General features: G+C 48.2%; 1 protein-coding gene across 5 annotated transcripts in view; it reads left to right on the top strand.

Annotated features, from left to right (window-relative positions):
• LOC135244909 (kinesin light chain 1-like) overlaps positions 1 to 17,523 on the top strand; it is a 57,076-nt gene that overhangs the window by 5,194 nt on the left and 34,359 nt on the right. For all 5 annotated transcript variants that reach the window (XM_064317583.1, XM_064317601.1, XM_064317592.1 and 2 more), the window contains exon 2: positions 17,224 to 17,491. In XM_064317583.1, coding sequence (XP_064173653.1) covers positions 17,243 to 17,491 — 249 coding nt within the window. In that variant the 5' untranslated portion in view covers positions 17,224 to 17,242. The remainder of the gene's footprint in view (positions 1 to 17,223; positions 17,492 to 17,523) is intronic.

Here is a 17,523-nt window from a genome sequence, read left to right as displayed (position 1 = left end):
GTTAGTTAGTCAGGCAGTCAGTCAGTCAGTCAGTGATCAGGCAGTCAGTCAGTTGGTTAGTCAGTCAGTCAGTCAGTGATCAGGCAGTCAGTCAGTTGGTTAGTCAGTCAGTCAGTCAGTCAGTGATCAGGCAGTCAGTCAGTTAGTTAGTCAGGCAGTCAGTCAGTCAGTCAGTGATCAGGCAGTCAGTCAGTTGGTTAGTCACAGGTGCTCCAGTTTTTTAGGCCTACACCTCCCAGTCAGAGACTGCATGGAAAAGCAGGACTTTGAGGAGTGGAGGAAAAGAAAGCAGCACTTGCTTGAACAGCGAATAGGAGTACGACAGAACAGGAGAAAAATGTGTGTATGAGCTCCAGCAGGAATAGAACAGGCTGGAGTGACTGTGGGGGGGTGCGGGTGCGGTTGGGGGTAGGGCGGGGCGGCGCGGCGCGGGAGGCTGGAACAGGCCGGACCGGTTTGTTCATAAGCGAGCGGGCGTGTCTCGCAGGCTGACTGATCGCGCGGCTGCAGCGCAGACTGAGCCGATTCAGGGCCCAGACAAAGGGCAGATTGAGCTGCAGAGCTCGGGGGCCTGGAAGACCGCTGTCAGCTGTCTGCTGCCGGGCGGCTAACCCCCCCACCCCTCCACCCCCCCACCAGCCTGCCCCGCTCGGGGGGTGTGGGGGGGAGAGGGGGTGGGTGGGTCTGTGACAGTCGCAGCAGCTGAGCTAACCCGTGGCAGATTGGAACTCGGAGAGAGAGGAAGGGGGGGGGAGGGGGGGAGACAGAGATGGAGGGAGAAGGAGAGAGAAGAACAAAGTGGGAGTTGGAGAAAGAGGGAGAGGGAGAGGTTCTACAGGATGTCTCAGGGACGTGTACCAGCACATCTCTGTACTCTGGCGGCTCTTGCCCTTGACGTCAGGCCTGTGGCTGTCCCTGTGCCAGGCTGGCCTGGGTTGGCCTGGCGCTGGGTGTCTGGCTGTGTGGGTGGGGTCCGGTTAGGCGCGGCCGTGTGCCGTGGCATTCAGGCCGCGCCCATCCCGAATTCTGCCATTGATCCGCCACCCACTCTGTCCCACACCACCCTACAGGAACACAAGGCACCCCTCCAGTTACTGCCCACTCTCTCTCTTTCTCTCTCTCTCTCCCCCTCCCTTTTCTTCCTCTCTTTCATCGTTCTCTTTCTCTCTCCCTCTCTCCGTTGCCCCGTGTTTACTCGCCGATGGAAATTTGGAACCGAGAGAGCAAATTATTATCGCTCAAATTAGATGCGCTCTTTTTTTTTTTCCTCCATAGACCTGCTCTTACAGTAATGAATTGTGGTTTCAGCGCTGTGTGCGCGCTGGTTCTGTGTGGGCCGGGTTCCTGAGGATCGCGGTTCGGTGTGCGTGCGCTCTTCCTATCCCTCCGGGGCTCAGCTCTGCGCGGCCTGACCTTCACACAGGCGCCGATTGTTTTCAGCGCGGCTGTTAGACGGCACACCAGCCCCGCCCCGCTCCGTTCCGCTTCCGCGGTGATGGGGGGGTGACGGACGGATGCGTGTGATTGACACCGCGGCCTTATTATCGGACCGCGTGGCTGACCTCTTTTCTGAACGTCTGTTTTCTACGACCTTCGAGATTTGCCAAGGCCGCAGAATCAAATGGCAGGTGAATTTTAAGAGGCTGGCCCCCGACTCGTTTGTTATTCCGTGTGTTCGTGGGTAATCGGGCGCGGTGGGATTTAATTGGCAGCGTGTGCCAAAGCGTGAAGGATACCCCCCGTCCCCCGCCTCTACTCTGGTGTCCCGGGAACACGCGCAGGCTCCTGGTGACGCCGAAGCGTGTCGGGTGTGTGGGAGTCGTGCAGCGTTACGGGCAGAACCGTGAGATCAGACCAGCTATTCTACTGGGCTGTTGGGAGGCCTTGTCTGGTCAGGTGTGCGTGTGCGTGTGCGTGTGTGTGTGTATGGTATGCTGTGTATGTATGATGTGTGTGTGTGTATGTATGGTATGATGTGTGTATGTGTATATATGGTATGCTGTGTATGTATGGTGTGTGTGTGTGTGTATGTCGTGTGTGTGTGTATGTATGGTATGGTGAGTGTACGTGTGTGTTTATGTATGGTATGGTGCGTGTGTGTGTGTGTGTGTTTATGGTATGGTGAGTGTACGTGTGTGTGTGTGTATGTATGGTATGGTGCATGCGTGTGTGTGTGCATGAGTTCTTTCTTTCAGCTCTCTCTCTCTCTGTGCCGTTGTGCTGTTTGCTCAGAGCAAATTCAGCTCTGTCCTGGGGTGCAGGGAATGTCGCAGAACCCCGACCCCTCACCCTGGGGTCCCGCTCGACCCCTCTCTCCCCCCCCCCCTCCCGTCCAGGACGCCCCTCCCTGATGCAGTTGCCAGGGTAACCGCTCCGTCTCCACCGGTGACGGTGTCATTGTCTCGTCAGCCCTCAGAAAGAGAGGGCTCAAGCTATGAGCAGCTAGGAGCCGCGGTCTCTGCCCCAAGCGCAGGTAAAATCGGCTGAAATCGCTCGTCCTCTCCCGCATTTCCTCGCTCCCGTTCGCGTGACGGAACTTGCCGGTTTTTTTCCTTTCTTTTCCCGCCCGTACGGTCGCTGGCGCATGCAGCCTAACCCGCGTTTATTGGCTAAAGGGGGCTAAATATAGTAATTGTATGTGTGTTTTTTTTTTATGACAGAACACTTATAATTTCCCACAAGGGAGCAATATCGCTGATATGAGAATGGCGTTAAACAAAAGGAGAGTGGATGTGTGTGTGTGTGTGTGTGCGCGCGCGCCTGTGTGTGTGTGTGTGTGTCTAGCTAATAATGCTGTAATTATCGAGTGAATGTGTCAGTGTCTTATCTCCTGTAGTGCTACAGTAATTACTTCCAGTGAAATACTCTTTCAGTCCCAGCATTGCGATGGAGTGTTCTGCTGTGCTGCTGTTCCTGTGTGTGTGTGTGTGTGCCAGGTGCAGTAGGTCCTTACCAGCGTCGTTAGTCAGAGTCAGAGAGAATGCCTTGTGCTGCCTCCTGCGGTCTCCTTTGTTTCGAGGGAGCTCCGGATGTGGACGAGGTTTGTGCGCTTGGTCTGAAGTGCCCGAGGATGGAATTAAAAATCGATCAGCGTGTGGGTTCAGGCCGGGGTTAATGGCAGAATGCCCTCCTCCCCTGTCCCGCTAACGCAGTTTCAGTCAGGGAAATATCGCCGGCCACCGTGTCAGGGCGTTGTTGACCTTTCTGTTTTTACTTTGTTTTTCCGTTGGCTCTTAAGTGCAGTGCAGATGTGCTTAATGTGCAGTCTGTGCTTTTTTTTAAAGGGCATTTAGGAGATTTTTTTATTGTTTGTGTTTATTGTAGTTCTCCTGATCTAATAGGCAGTTTTATCTGAAAAGCCGTCACTTTGCCCTGCTTTGCCTGGCTCTCTCTCTCGGTCTTCGTATCCTGTGTGTTCAGGTTTAGAAATTTTATCTGGCTGTTTTGCGATGCTGCGGAGATTGGGGAGCCTTTTTTTTTTTCTCTGCAGCGTTTGCACGTTTGCCAAAAAAACACTTTGCCAGAAACGCAGACCTCCAGGTCTGGTCTGACAGGCAAGCGCCCAGCAACAGTGCATTACCTTACATCACGTTTTATTTGGCAGGCGCTTGCATCCAAAGCGATGTAAAATAAGTGCATGCCAAAGGTCACTGGAACAAATACAGAACACAGGTCTGCCATGCAATTCTCATTACGTATCAGTTATCCATAACCTTGAACATCAGGTCTAGTTAAGTCAGTAAAGCAACATTAGTCCCTGTGTTCTCTTTAGGCTAACTATGAAAACACAAGCCCACTTTCAGGATGGAAGTGTACACGTGGACATGTGTGCGTATGGGTAGATTGCTCATTCCACCACGTAATTGCTTTTTTTGTACACCATGGTAACACTGTAATTTCACACTGTTTTCATGGTGGATTAATCTGACATGGGTCATCCTCTTTGTGATGTCACAGAAGGGACAACGGGTCAGTCTGTGGTCATGAGCAGCAGGGCTGGATCAGTGGCCCTCCGGGGCATTGTGATGTCACTAATGATGCCCCAGGAGGTTCTGAGGCCAGGCCATAGATTCTTTACATTCACCAGATATTTAGCTGCATACTCCATTCTTCGTACTGTTGAAACCCAAGCATTAAAATTTGATGCACTTTTTAAAAATTAATAAATGGGACCTGGCCTGGTGTTGATGGACATTTTGTACTATAATACAGCACCACAAGCTCGTGTTACTAACTGGGAATCTTTGGAACACAGGAGCTGAATATTTGGCGAGTCTGAAGAATAATGTTATGTCCTTATTCAGAGAAGTTAAAAGGCTACAGACAGGAATCTCCTGTAGTTAAGAAGCTGAGAGGTCAGAAGGAATGCAGGAGATTAATATCTAGTCAGCGTACAGAATCTGTGGCCAGGTTGTTTTCTGGCTGGCAGGGCCGAAGACTGAATACCGAGGACATTGTGCAGTCCAGAGAATGTTGTTTTTGACAGTTTATTTCCAACTTTTATTTTTTAATCTTACTCATGCTCATCATCTGAGGAAACAGTTACGCTGCCTGGAAAGTTCTGCTGATTTTATTGCTTTGAGATTTCTAGAAGCCTGTGGTTTAGTCAGCAAAAGTCCACGCGGGGCGGAAAACTGCTCTCTATGAGTTTAAATTTTCAAACGGATTATACTGCTGGCCACACCAAATCACAGAGTGATGTCATTACAGGTATTTTGCCTCGGCTTTCAATGGAAAAATACCTGCTTTGACGTCACTGATTTAGGTGTGGCTGGCGGTGCAACCTAGGTGCAATTTTCAACCCATATGTAGTGCTGCAACAGCAGTTTTCTGGCGTATGTCCACTTGCGTTTTAAGATTGCGGTCCAGGTTTGATTCAATCACAGTGCACTCTTGTGAATTTGCTATCTAATTGTGGATAATCTGTACATTCTGGTTATAGGTTAAAAAACTAAATTCAAAATTTGATCTCAAAAACAAGGAGATAGAATACTGACGATCCCATGTATGACTGCTTTAATGACACAGTAAATGTGAGTTTCTCAGCAGATCAGAATCAGACTGTGCTCACTAATCAAAGGGTGTCAAACAGGCCGACTTTTTCACTGCAGTACCTAACTCGCACAAGATGGAGAGGGACCAGAACGTCTTTCTTTCCCGCTCCCTCTGGCTTCCGACGCCGTCATTAGAGATCCTGCACGTCTCCTCACAATGCATCATGGGATATCGATATTTAAAGATAAATCGCTTTGCGGGTTTGATTGAGTTAGGCCCCGTGAAGGTCATTTGTTGGCTCCTTGCCAACTAGCGTATCAGTTGGCATTTTCGGAATACAAATGACGGGGGCCAACGGGGCGGTTTTTAATCTGAGGCGCGGAATGCTCGTTAATGACGGGTGGCGGGGGTTGGCGGGACGCGATCTGGGACGAGGCTCACGGACCCCGCTTTCCTCCCAGAATGCAGCAGAATTAATGAGCGGGCCCCGCCTCCCCTCCCCCCCCCCCGGGGACCGGAGCAGCCGTCACCCGTCTCTGCTGCTTGCGGTTCAAACCTGAAGTGGCCGAGCCTCTGATTGCTCTGCAGAGCTGTAATTGCAGCCCTCAGCTCAGTAGTGCTGAGAGGCCCTGGGAGTGGGCTAATTCAGTCTAACCGCAGAGCGATCTCAGAAACGCATTTGAAGCAGCTGCTGCTTTTAGCTAATATTTGCAGATCTTTGGAGTGTGTGTGTGAGGGAACGCGTTTTGGAAATGTGTGTGAGAGTAAACAATTGCTTGCTTTCTTTGTGTGTGTATATGTTTATTTGTGTGTGTGTATGTATGCGTGTGTGTGTGCATGCATACGTGCATGCTTATATGTGCATGTGTGTTTGTATGTGTATTTGTGTGTGTGTGTGTGTGCTATGCATGATTACGTATGTGTGTGTGTGTGTGTTTATGCGTGTGTTTGTAATTATGTGTGTGTATGTGCGTGTGTGTGTATTTGTGCGTGTGCGTTTCGAATTATGTGTGTGTGTGTGTATTTGTGTGTGTTTGTAATTCTGTGTGCGTGTGTGTTTATGCGTGAGTGTGTTTCTCATGTTATTGATTAGCCAGCCTGCAGCGCTGGCCTGTCCTCCTGTAGTTTTTTTGTTTATTTCCCAGTAAAGCTTCTTTGCTGAGCTCCTCTCAGGGGACTGGAAAACACACACACACACACACACACACACACGCACACACACACACATACACGCACACTCATACACCACTGGGAGCAGCGTAGCACTTCACAGCATTAGAGCCCTGTTTCATCCCCCCCCCCCCCGAGCTTAATCTCACTGGGGGGTGCACTGGGGGAGCCCCTTTTTTTTATAATGCCACTCAACTTCAAAGTCTCAGTAAGTGCTGGAAAAAAAGGAATAAAAGAATGGAGAGAAGGAGAAAAAAAAAGACCCTTTAGCGGGATTATCTGCGTTTGTGGCGAACGCGGTGAGGGGGGGGGCAGCGGGTGGCTGTGTGATGCGGGTTCCTTCCCCCTCTTCCTCCTCCTCCTCCTCCTCCTCCTCGGTAGTACGCACTCAATCTGCAGTGCCACTGCGCTGTCGGGTCTGTCGGTTCTACACGCTGTGCTTCTTTATCACTTCCGTTTGCAACTTTTTTTTTCAGGACTTTTTTTCAGTATGGAAGCTGTCTTTGTGAAAACAAACATCATCATTTTCTTTGTGTTTTTTTCCCCCTTTCTTTTGTGCCTGTGAACAGCTGATTGGTTTATTTGTGCTGGCTCTGCATCATTCTCAAGAGACATAATGTGTCCGTTATGGGCCGGCTCAAGAAATATCAGCATTTTTTAATACTCTCCCTGTCTGTGCCGCTTTAGCCTGCTTTCATTTTGCTTTCTGTAATAACGTTCCGGAAGCGTTTTTTTTTTTTGTTGCTTTGGCGAAGGTTATGCTGAAGGTTCTTATAACGATTCTGCACACGTCAGTGCACAGTGAGGAGGGAAAAAAACATGATTTTAAAAATGTCACAGATGTTCTTTCCTTCCTTGAGCTTGTTTTTTTTCATGTCTAAATTGGCTGAGAAATCCATCTTGAGCCGCCGCCACTGGACAAATTGGGATGAATTACATTTTCAGAAGTTCCTTAATTGCATAGCTGGGCTTAATCTGGTAAATATTGTAATTTGTTTGTTTTGCTGGGCACAGATATTTTCTTGGAATATGAAGGGTGTGCATGCCCCTATAATGGAGCCAGGAATGCTCTCTGTCATTTAACTTTGATTAAGGATTGTTCACACATGCACTTATTTCAAAATGATGTGTGCTCAGTGTTATCAAATAATAATAACTGGTTTCTCATATTTAATTTGTACTGGCGGTGTAGCGTTATGTTTAGCAAACGGCGCTTGTAAGTGCTTTAATGTAATGTACTGAAGGAAATGTGCTGTAAGATTACATCTGCTATTGATGAGGTCCTTGTTGGCTCTCTCGTCTTGTCAAAGCCTGTATATTCATCATGTGAATATCAGTGATGGTCCCTGCTTTAGTAGACAGTGTCTTTACTGTTACATTTCTTGGCGTAAGCATCTTTGATGTTCAACATACCGATTCTTGGCCTTGTTGGAGGCAGTCGTTCATGTGTGACTGTAACACATGATTAAAACCTCATGGTTAATTTATGATGGCGAGGGGGAGTTGTTATTCTTAATGTCCCCCCCGAGGGTCTCTATGTGCTACTTGGTTCACAGACATGAATAATGGAACGGGGGCTTCCACCATTGGCTGGATTTGCAAGTGGGGAAGACCCTTCATTAGAGTCAGAGGCGTTTCCCACAATGCACCTGCCGTTGCCGTGCAGCTTTCACCATCACCATCACCTTTCGCCATCATACGGCTTGGTTTTACTTCCTCCACAGTGCTCACCTGTTACCCTAAATAAATGAATCCCTGGATCAGCATCACAATGTCGGCTACCCTGAAAACGGCTTCCGTTTAGCTATTTTCACTGTCAGCTCACGCAATCCAAATATTGGTGCTGTCAGAAGTGGGTTGTCATCGGCAACCTTTGGTCAGGAGCCGGGAGACGGGAATGAGTGACAGCTAATCAGGGTAGCTGTCCGTTTGCCAGGCCCCACCCCGCAGGCTGCATGTTCTTCATCTCTTAATGTATTCGGGCGGATACGTGAGCAGGTTCGTGTGGTGTGCTGGTGATTCAGCACTACAGAACGGTTCTCGTTATCCACTGCGATACAGGAAATGGCTTTTAATCAATGAGTACGGGTCCACTCGCGTGATCCGGCGAAGAGCGGGAGCATTACAGGATGCCCATGTCTCATCGTCAGTCTGTGAGAAATGGGTTTCCTTCCACTCCAGAAGCTTCTAGACTCTTCTCTCTCTATTCCTCCTCTGAGAAATCCAGCCCTTTTTTTTATTCCAGGTGTAATGCCTTCACTTCCACAGCCAGGAAGCCATTACTTTTTAAAAGGAATCTCCTTTCTTTTTGTTGTTTGGTGGTACAAAGACATTTCCTAAAAAAGATTTGTGGGCTACTGACAGCATGGGAGTCGTTTCATTGCCGTTCGTCAGCCTCTCTGTTCCCTGTGAGGGAGAGCGGTGACCGGGCGTTTGGCGTTTCGGTGAGCCGTGACTCACGCCGATGACTCACCCGGCCCAGCCGCTGTTAAAATGTCAGTGCCCGTAGCGGGTCAGAGGTCCGGTCCGGCAGCAGGGGGTCTGGCCAGCCGGCCAGCTGGTCCTGAAACGGTCATCGAGTGAACGAGCGGAGCGTGAGGAGGTCCTAGTGACCGTGAGCGGTTCTGATCAATAAAACGAGCGGTTACAGCACCACCCCATAAATGAACTAACAGAAAGAGATTCCTGTTATTACCTGTTTGTAACTTAAATATAAATGTTTATATTGGAAAGGATACGTCTTTATTGTGTGCCAGTGTTAGCACTATAAACGAAAGGAAATAAAGTGATTGTGCGGGGTCTTTAGTGATCTGATATTACCTGTGTTGGCAGGTCGTACTTAAAGCGGCAGTGTGAGATCGGTGTTTGGGTGAGATCTTGCTCTCTCACGGGCGCAGAGTTACCCCTCGGCACCACCGCCTGCACGTTACCGCTGCGGAGAAGAGTCACCTTGATGGCAGCGAGCGTTGTCATGGTGATGACTTGGCGCGGTTTCCATGAGCTGCGTAGGGGGGGGTGGTGGTGGCGGGAAATAAAACCGATTGGCCAGCCGAACTTGTAGCGGGACGATCCTCTCGTCCTGATTGGCTGCTTTAATTGCACCGTGTGTGCCCCAGATGTATTAGCATGCCAGCGCGAAGCGCTGCTTTGTCTTCATGCAATTTTAATGCGCTGCTCCTTATGCACGGAGCACAGGGTCATTCTGTCAAAGTCCCCCCTCCCACTGCCCCCCCCCCTTTTTCATTGATTCTGCCATCTCTCATTATAACCCCAAACCCCCACCCCCACTCCTACCCCCCTCCTCCAATTAACTCGGGGCTTCTCCTCGCAGTTCCTGTCATGCATTTGAAATGCATTAATGGGAGGCTTTATGGTGCGATCCATATGGTGGCCAAGTCATAGCCAGAATATGAAACCCCCCCTCTGTGACTAGGGGTTCGATCCCCCGCCACGGCACTTCCTGTAATCCCATCTGTACTCTATCTGTAAGCCTCTCTGCCTTCTCCCCCTGTCTGAACAGAGCAGGGCAAAATCTCTGCTCCCCTTTACCGTAAAAACACAAAATAAAAGCGCAGTCTGTAACTGTCAAATTTCAAGCGCTCGTCTTGAAATGCTTTTTTGCCTTCAAATGGTAGGTCGGCAGAACTTGTAACGTTCAGCGACACAGAGCGGAGTATCTGCAGACTTAATAGAATCTCCATTTATTATACAGCCACCAGCCATTATGGAAAGCAGGCTCCGGCATCCATTTTGTGTTTCTAATCAAACCCCACAGACACAGGCTGTAGTGCGTTATGTGCGCAGCAAGACGCGTAAAGGACAATTCCAGATAGGTGACCCGGAACCAGACATGGGTCAGACACGTATTAGCAACACTTGAATGCTTCAGGTGGCGAGTTGAATTTGTAAGCAGTCCTGCAGATCCCTATGTTAGGTTGTGACTCCACAAAACAGTACATTCATATGAAAAAAATAAGTTTTTGTGAACACTAGTGAAAATAAATTTTCTTTTTTCAAATTGTTAGTAATGCGGATGATTTTTTTTTTGTTACGGGTGTGTAAAGGGTTAAATTATTTAACATAACTATTAGACGCAGGTCTGTTCTCCTTATTAGCAGGAAGCCTTCTCTCTCTGCTCCGCAGTCTGCTGCAAGGCTGATGTGTCAGTGGCCGTTCTCCCTCCTGAGATCAGTGCACTTCCAAGGGTTCCTAAGCTCATACATTATGCGCTCTTACTTTGGTAAAAAAGGCCCTGTAAGGGCCTATTCAGTGCACAGGCCTGTTGGCCATTAAGTAAAAGCGAATCCATATGTTAAATCGGCTTGCGGACGGTGGGAGTCGGTGAGTGCGTGCGTGAGCGTGCGGCGTTAGTGGCGGCTGTGTCTCTGCAGCGAGCCGTTACCGTCCGCGCAATGCCCGTCGTTGTCTGCCGTGAGCTGGACGCAGTCATAAAGCAGGCCAGCAGGGGGCGCCGGGGAGGGGCTCGGCTGGGAGCAGATGGCCTTCAGCTGGCGTCTTCCAGTTCGCTGAGCGCTCGCTCGATCATGGGGGGTTTCGGCAGAACCGAAACGGCCAGACCGGCCTCCGCCCCCGCATGATGTTTAGCGAGCCTGGATGGGCTGAATGGCCTGTTCTCCTCATGTATTCCTGCATTCTTATGACTTCAACTCAATTTCCCAGCATGCCCTCTGCCTGAAATAGCCTATATCTGCTGGCATGTGGTGCACAACATGCCGATTTAACTGAAGTAATTTCATTTTAAATGTCTGCACGGTTCAGAATCTTTTTTATTTAAAAGAACTAATAGCCTGAACACAATGCACTAGGCCTGTTTTTATCTTATGTGCATAAAAACAGAATCCTAACAGTAAATAGGGGTATTCTAAACATGCTAAATATACAGTTATAATTCAAATCATATCAAATCCATTTTAATTGTATTGTGTTTTTTTTTCGCTGAGAACTTTAAACAAGATGTTTTACAGTGTAACAGAGGGATAATTGTGTTAAACTCTCTGGACCGGTATCACGGACAGCAGATTAAGCTTAGACCTGGACTAAATCGAGTTTTGCATAGAGGATCTCCATTCCAAATCGAATTTAGTCTAGAGCTAGGCTTAATCTGTGTCTGCGAAACATGACCCTAAGAGTAGCGGGGCAGAGCTGAGCCATTAGGAATAAGCTGCTTAGCGGGAGTTGAAGGCAGTGACTGCCTGAATAACTCCGTTAGCATGTGACATAAGTGAACTGAAGTCAGGCTTCTGTCATGTGACGCACCTTTGCCCTCGGCCTGTGGGGGGAGACTCCTGGGATACTTCCTGCCGGCCCTATGGTGAGCCAAAGCGACGCAGCTTCTGTCGGGAGAAATGCTGTCTGCTTGTCGTTGTCCGGAAAACGTGCTACTCGCAAATATCAACAAAGGACTATGAACAAAGGCTTCAGGTATTAGCCCAATCAGGTTCTAAATTTGCTTTCATATGTTAAGTTTATTGTCCGAGATTACAACGTTTGCTGTCTATCGTCGACACCAATCCTGCTTTTGATGGAAAAAAAAAATGAAAGGCTGATGGGTTAGTTACGAGACGTCAGCTACTGGTTCCTTTGTTTCCATGGCATTTGGGAGTCTTGCTCTGCGGAAAGACACGCTCTGGCGCTCGGTTCCGCGAAAGACGTTTATCAGGCAGGAACCCCGGTGACGTCTCCATCTGTTCCCCTGAATATTCCCCCGGTTCTGCCCCCACCCCACCCCCAGCCCAAATCAGAACTTTAGGGGGGAGTGGGTGAGTGGCAGATGCGGGCTCCTCGGGGGTATTCTTCCACTTATTTTACCGCCCGTCTTTTTTTGCTTGTTTTTTTTTGCGCACAAGTCGCTAATTAATTATTGAACACAAGCCCGGCTAGAATCTTAACTCAACTGTAAATTACACTTTGATGGGGGACCTGTCAGTCACAAAAGGCCTCCTAAGGCTTAGCACTGGGTTTGTCTGTCTTTTACTCTCTCTCTCTCTCTCTCTCTCTCTCTCTCACACATGCACACACACACACACACACACATAATCTGATGCACTAATGTGTATCTAATGCCCATTTTATGCACTGTTCCTGAGTAAACACTTGCAGTCTTGTGACTGCACTGTTGTGGCAGTATTGGGCAAGGTTATCACAGGCCCTTTTGGCTGGCCAATTACACCAATCCGCACCCCCATCCGAACTTCACTGTCCATCACCGTGAACTTTGAACCCATCGGCCTATGAGGTGCTCCATCGGAGCCCCAGAGGCCTGATCCAGGGAAGTCCAGAACCAGACAGCACTGGGCCTGGATAACAGCATTCACACGCCAGCAACTGTAGCGGCAACATCACTCAAGCACTAGGCCTGAAGCTGTGCCAGCCTGCAACCATAAAAACATCATATATTCACACAGCCAACATCCATATAAAACCATAAAGAGTGTTACAGCAATGCAAAAGCAAATGCAATATTGAAGAGGTTTATGGATCGGTCTATCCACATATCCTAGCTCTTATCAGTGCATCACTAATGGCTGGTCCTGTCCCAGCCTCGTATAAAAATGCAATTATTCAACCACTTCTGAAGAAGCCCTCGCTGGACCCAAATTCCCCGAATAATTATAGACAGATTTCCAAACTGCCTTTTTATTGAAGGTTTTAGAAAAAGTCATTGCTGAGCAATTGATTGTTTTTTTTTTAATGGAAAATTTCAGTCTGGTTTTAGGGTTAACCATAGCATGGAGACTGTTTGTCTTAATGTGATATAAGATCTGCTTATGGCTGCTGATGCTGGGAAGTCATACATTTTTGTTCTTTTAGACCTTAGTGCTGCTTTTCATACTGTTGACCGTGCAATTTTATTGGTACCTCTTAATCAGTGGGTGAACATATCTGGGTTATGTTTTAAATTGGTTTTATTCTTACCTGCACAACATAACCTTTAGTGTAGCCATTGGTGACTCAAGGTCATCTTGTCTTTTAATTGACTTGTGAGGTGCCGCAGGGGTCTGTTCTGGGACCGCTCCTCTTCTCCATTTACATGTTACCCCTGGGCAATATCATTCATATGCGCAAGGCACAAACGTGTCTCTCTTTTAACCAAAATGATATTTAACAGATAAACGCACTCTGATCTAAAAAAAAAAACTGGATGTAATATAATTTCTACAATTGAATGCTAATTGAATAAATGTCAGACACAATTTGAAGATACCTCACAATATGGTTCTTGGCTCCTCCCTCGATGGACTTGTACAAACATGCACCTGCATGTGATCGTGTTTTTACAACATAATTACACAAGTTACACTCTTTATAGAAGTTAGAAACATGCAGAATGTTATGTTAAGTATCTGTAAACTGCATCCAAAATGGCGAGGGTGTGTTCTGATTCGCTGGTGGCTGTGAGGTCTGATCTATCCAGATAAAGAGGGGAGCTGTCTGCGTATCTGTACGCAGGTACGTGCATTTAAAGTGCTGCCCGTTGCCGTGGGGCGTTTTCCCTCTTTCCCCCGTCCCTGGTGGCGAATATTAAACGACGGCGCTTTCATTTCCTGTTTTAATGTTAAGTGCGGGTCCGTCTGCTGCGCGGGGGGAGCAGGCGAGCGCCTGACGGGACACTCCGTACCCACGTCTCCGTCTCCCTCTGGCTTTTGTCGTCTTCGGGACACGAACGGAATGTTTGGCTGCCAACGGCATTCCTTCTTTGTTCTCGCCTTGACGCGTCGGCTTCTGGACCGGGACTTGCCGGTTTCCGCGGCGATGAAAGAAAACGCTCCCGTTTATCGTCGGCGTTGTAAAGTTGCTCGTGACACTTTAAAAGCTCAGAACAGACCCCCCCCCCCCCCACACACCACCCAAAAGCTGCATGTAAGGACTTTAAAGTCTTTATCCGACTTTACTTTTTTTTATGCTGTCTTTGGTAGTTATTGTGGAATTTACGATAGACTACATCCTTTGAAGGCTAGCTTACAGAACCTTACAATCTCAGGAAAAAAAGCATTCTGTGGCTTGTCTCCAGAGAGGAACCCTTTTTTTAGGTCTTTTTGGAACCCTCTGTGTTAGCTGTGAAAAAGGTGTAAACACCCAGACTCCCAGACCATTTTCCCCTCAAAGAACCATCAAACTAGAAGCGGTGCCTCTATGGAGACGCTGACGAGCCTTTTGGAACCCTTTCTTCTGAGAGTGTATTCTCAGCGAGCTATATTTGAGTTTGCTAATGCTGTGAAGTGAAGTTCTCAAAGTAACGGCTTCTTCCAAGAGGCTTTTTGACTGCTCACTCGCCACCTGAGGGGCAATGAGTTTCCTACCTGTTGGCACATTGTTACATTTACATATAGGCATTTAGGAGACACTCTTAGCCAGAGCCATTTACAAAAGCACGCATATGAAGGTTCAGATAACTGGGGGGGTAAAGGGACTCTTTAGGAACCAGATACCAATGTGAGCAGAGAGATCTGCCAGGGGTGTAACTCTCCATCGGATACCAGGCAAGTGGGTGCAGAGGCTTTTTGTCCCACCATAAGCCAGGACCGGCCGTTTTTATTTTACTCAAGACCACAGTCCGCGACCATCAGATGATATTCCTGAAGGCCCACAAAGCCGTCCCTGTTCACCTCCCCTCTTGACGACTGAGCTCGCTCGGCTGACGCAGGGAGTCATCAGTGAGCCGGGTAATTGAGCAATGCGGGTTTCTCCGCAGAAAGGGGCCCCCTCCCCTCGCTCAGCCCAGCTGTGTGGCGTCGAGTGTTGTTTTTGAGGAGCAGACGGCATCGCCAAGCGGCCGATGACGCACTTTTTAAACACCGGTTCACAGCGTGTCATTTCGCGTTTTTTAAAACACTCAACAGGAAGGGCGGAAAGCGAGGGCGATGGCTTCAGCACGAGGCGGTTTTGTAAGTGCCAGCTGTGCACGGTGGTTTAGCCCATTGAAGAGTTGGTATCTTGGAATGTTCTAGAACTCCACTGCTTTCAGTTACCAGTAGCGATTGTTACATCGGCATTAGAATGCTCGGTTCAGAACATTCTAATCACGTATTTGTGACCTCACACCTTACGGGGTTAAATGTGCGTCATCCTAGGACGAGCAGCTGTTTTGAGAGGAGCTCTTGAGTTCTCTGGGCTGAATTCCGCCGTATCCCAGCTGTCCCAGAAGGCACGTTTACGTAGGGCTGCCAGAACGCTCCTGTCCTGGCCTCAGACGTCCCGCGGTTCTGCCATAAATGGTTTGGCCTTACGGGGACACCCTTTCATCCTTCAGCTGCCTGTCTGGAACGAGCTTCACCCGCCTGCAGCGGGTTACTGTTGATGCACATCAACAAGAACAAAGCAGGTGACTGCCAACCCAAAACTACTAGATCGACCTCTTGTGAATGTCATACCAAATCTGGCTTTCTATGTGGTTCCCATGCACCACCAATGTAAGCAATTAGATAAACAACCGTCATTAAATGAAATCTTAAAATATTTCACATTACAAATTCCATCAGCACCCCTCAAACAATACTATCAATGGTGCTGCTTATCAGTGTAATTAATCCTTCTCTTGCATTTGGGATGTTTGAATCTGGTCACTCTGGAGCAAGTGTGTGCCCACGCTCTGCCTCTGGAGTGTGTGTGTGTGTATCCCCACTCTGGCTCTGGAGTGTGTGTGTGTATCCCCACTCTGGCTCTGTCCTGTATTCAGGCCCTGGAGTTTTGACAACCCTGTGTTTACCACCCCCCGTTTCTGACTGTTCAGTGGCATCTTTCAGTGAGACTCGAATTGAGGCAATGTTCCCATTCTCCTATTGTTACCCAATTTTCCGCATGCTTTAAAATGACATGTATTTTTAAACAGGCTGGATATTGTTATGATGCAAAGGGCCTGCTGCGTATGTGTGTGTGTGTGTGTGTACGCACACGTGTGTGTGTCCCAGGTGCAATACCACCTCTTCTGGAGTCTTGACTCGAGCACTCCGATTGGCTGCACGTTTCTATTGTAGTCTATTTCTGTCTGTGGGTATCCAAGGAACAGTCAGAAATAATGATCCAACCAATCGAGAGTCCCTGAAGCATTTTCTTTCATTGGAGGACCGCACTAGTTGAAAATGCTCCCACCTTATTATCAGTATCTTTTTCCCAAGTAAAAAGGAAAAGACTTCCCTTCCTGCTGACTTCAAAGAACGCTCTGCATGCATATAAGATAAGCCCGCACCACCTCACCCCTTTATACTAGTTTGTGTCTAGTTTTCCACTAAATTAAATATAGGCTACATGAACTTTGTTAACTTTATCCTCAACTTCTATAGTTTACTTGGTCTAGATGTGGCAATCTGCCAGTCTGGTATAGGCTTACTGCTGACACTGTTTATTCCGTTTCCTTTTGTAATCGTCTTCTGAGAAATTGATTTCTGCTCAGGATTTTTAACAAAAACCTTACCCTGATACGTTTTCTATTTTAGAAGTCGTCTAGCACCTTGTATTTTTTAGCAAGTCAAAGTTGTCTGTACCAATGCAATTTAAGATTATGCCTGCTTTTACAAAGTGAATTTCTCCCTGGAAAAGCATTAATTACATAATGACAAGACGGGTCGGTTCTGATGTCGAGGCAGCAGCAGCTGTTTGCATTTCGTTTGGGCTTTTAGCAGATGCTTTTATCGGGAGATGATGCATATTTCACTGAAGCAATTCAGGTTAAGTACCACTCTCAAAGGTACAATTACCGCATCCTTCCCATGGATAGTAAAACTGGGATAAGACTATTTTGACATCATCTTAGTGGTAGAAAACAGGGGAGCTCAACCAATCACTGAATACACTGATGGCAAGCAATAGAGCAACAGTGACACTGATTGGTGGATATCACGTCGGTCTTGTCCTATTGGTGATTACCTTCTTGAATGATTGAACACCTCTCTGTTTTCAACCAATAAGGTGATGCTATGACTGTTCTCTCCCTATTTTGTTCCTGCCCTCCCCCCCCCCAGTCCATGAATCAAACTTGCAAACCCTTGGCTCCAAACCCAGCTTCCCGACCCACTCTGTATGCCCTTGTTGCTCTTCCAGGTTCCCCCACCGGTAGAAGATGTCCACCATGGTTTACCCGCGGGAGGAGAGGCTGGAGAAGCTCTCGCAGGAGGAGATCATCTCCAACACCAAGCTGGTGATCCAGGGCCTGGAGGCCCTGAAGAATGAGCACAACTCCATCCTGCACAGCCTGCTGGAGACCATCAAGTGCCTGAAGAAGGACGAGGAGGCCAACCTGGTGCACGAGAAGTCCAACCTCCTGCGCAAGTCCGTAGAGATGATCGAGCTTGGCCTGGGGGAGGCGCAGGTAGGCCGGCCGGCTGCCAATCATTTGTTTAC

Source organism: Anguilla rostrata, chromosome 2 (genome assembly GCF_018555375.3).
Source record: "Anguilla rostrata isolate EN2019 chromosome 2, ASM1855537v3, whole genome shotgun sequence".
NCBI lineage: Eukaryota > Metazoa > Chordata > Actinopteri > Anguilliformes > Anguillidae > Anguilla > Anguilla rostrata.
This window is presented reverse-complemented; position numbering and strand designations above follow the sequence as displayed.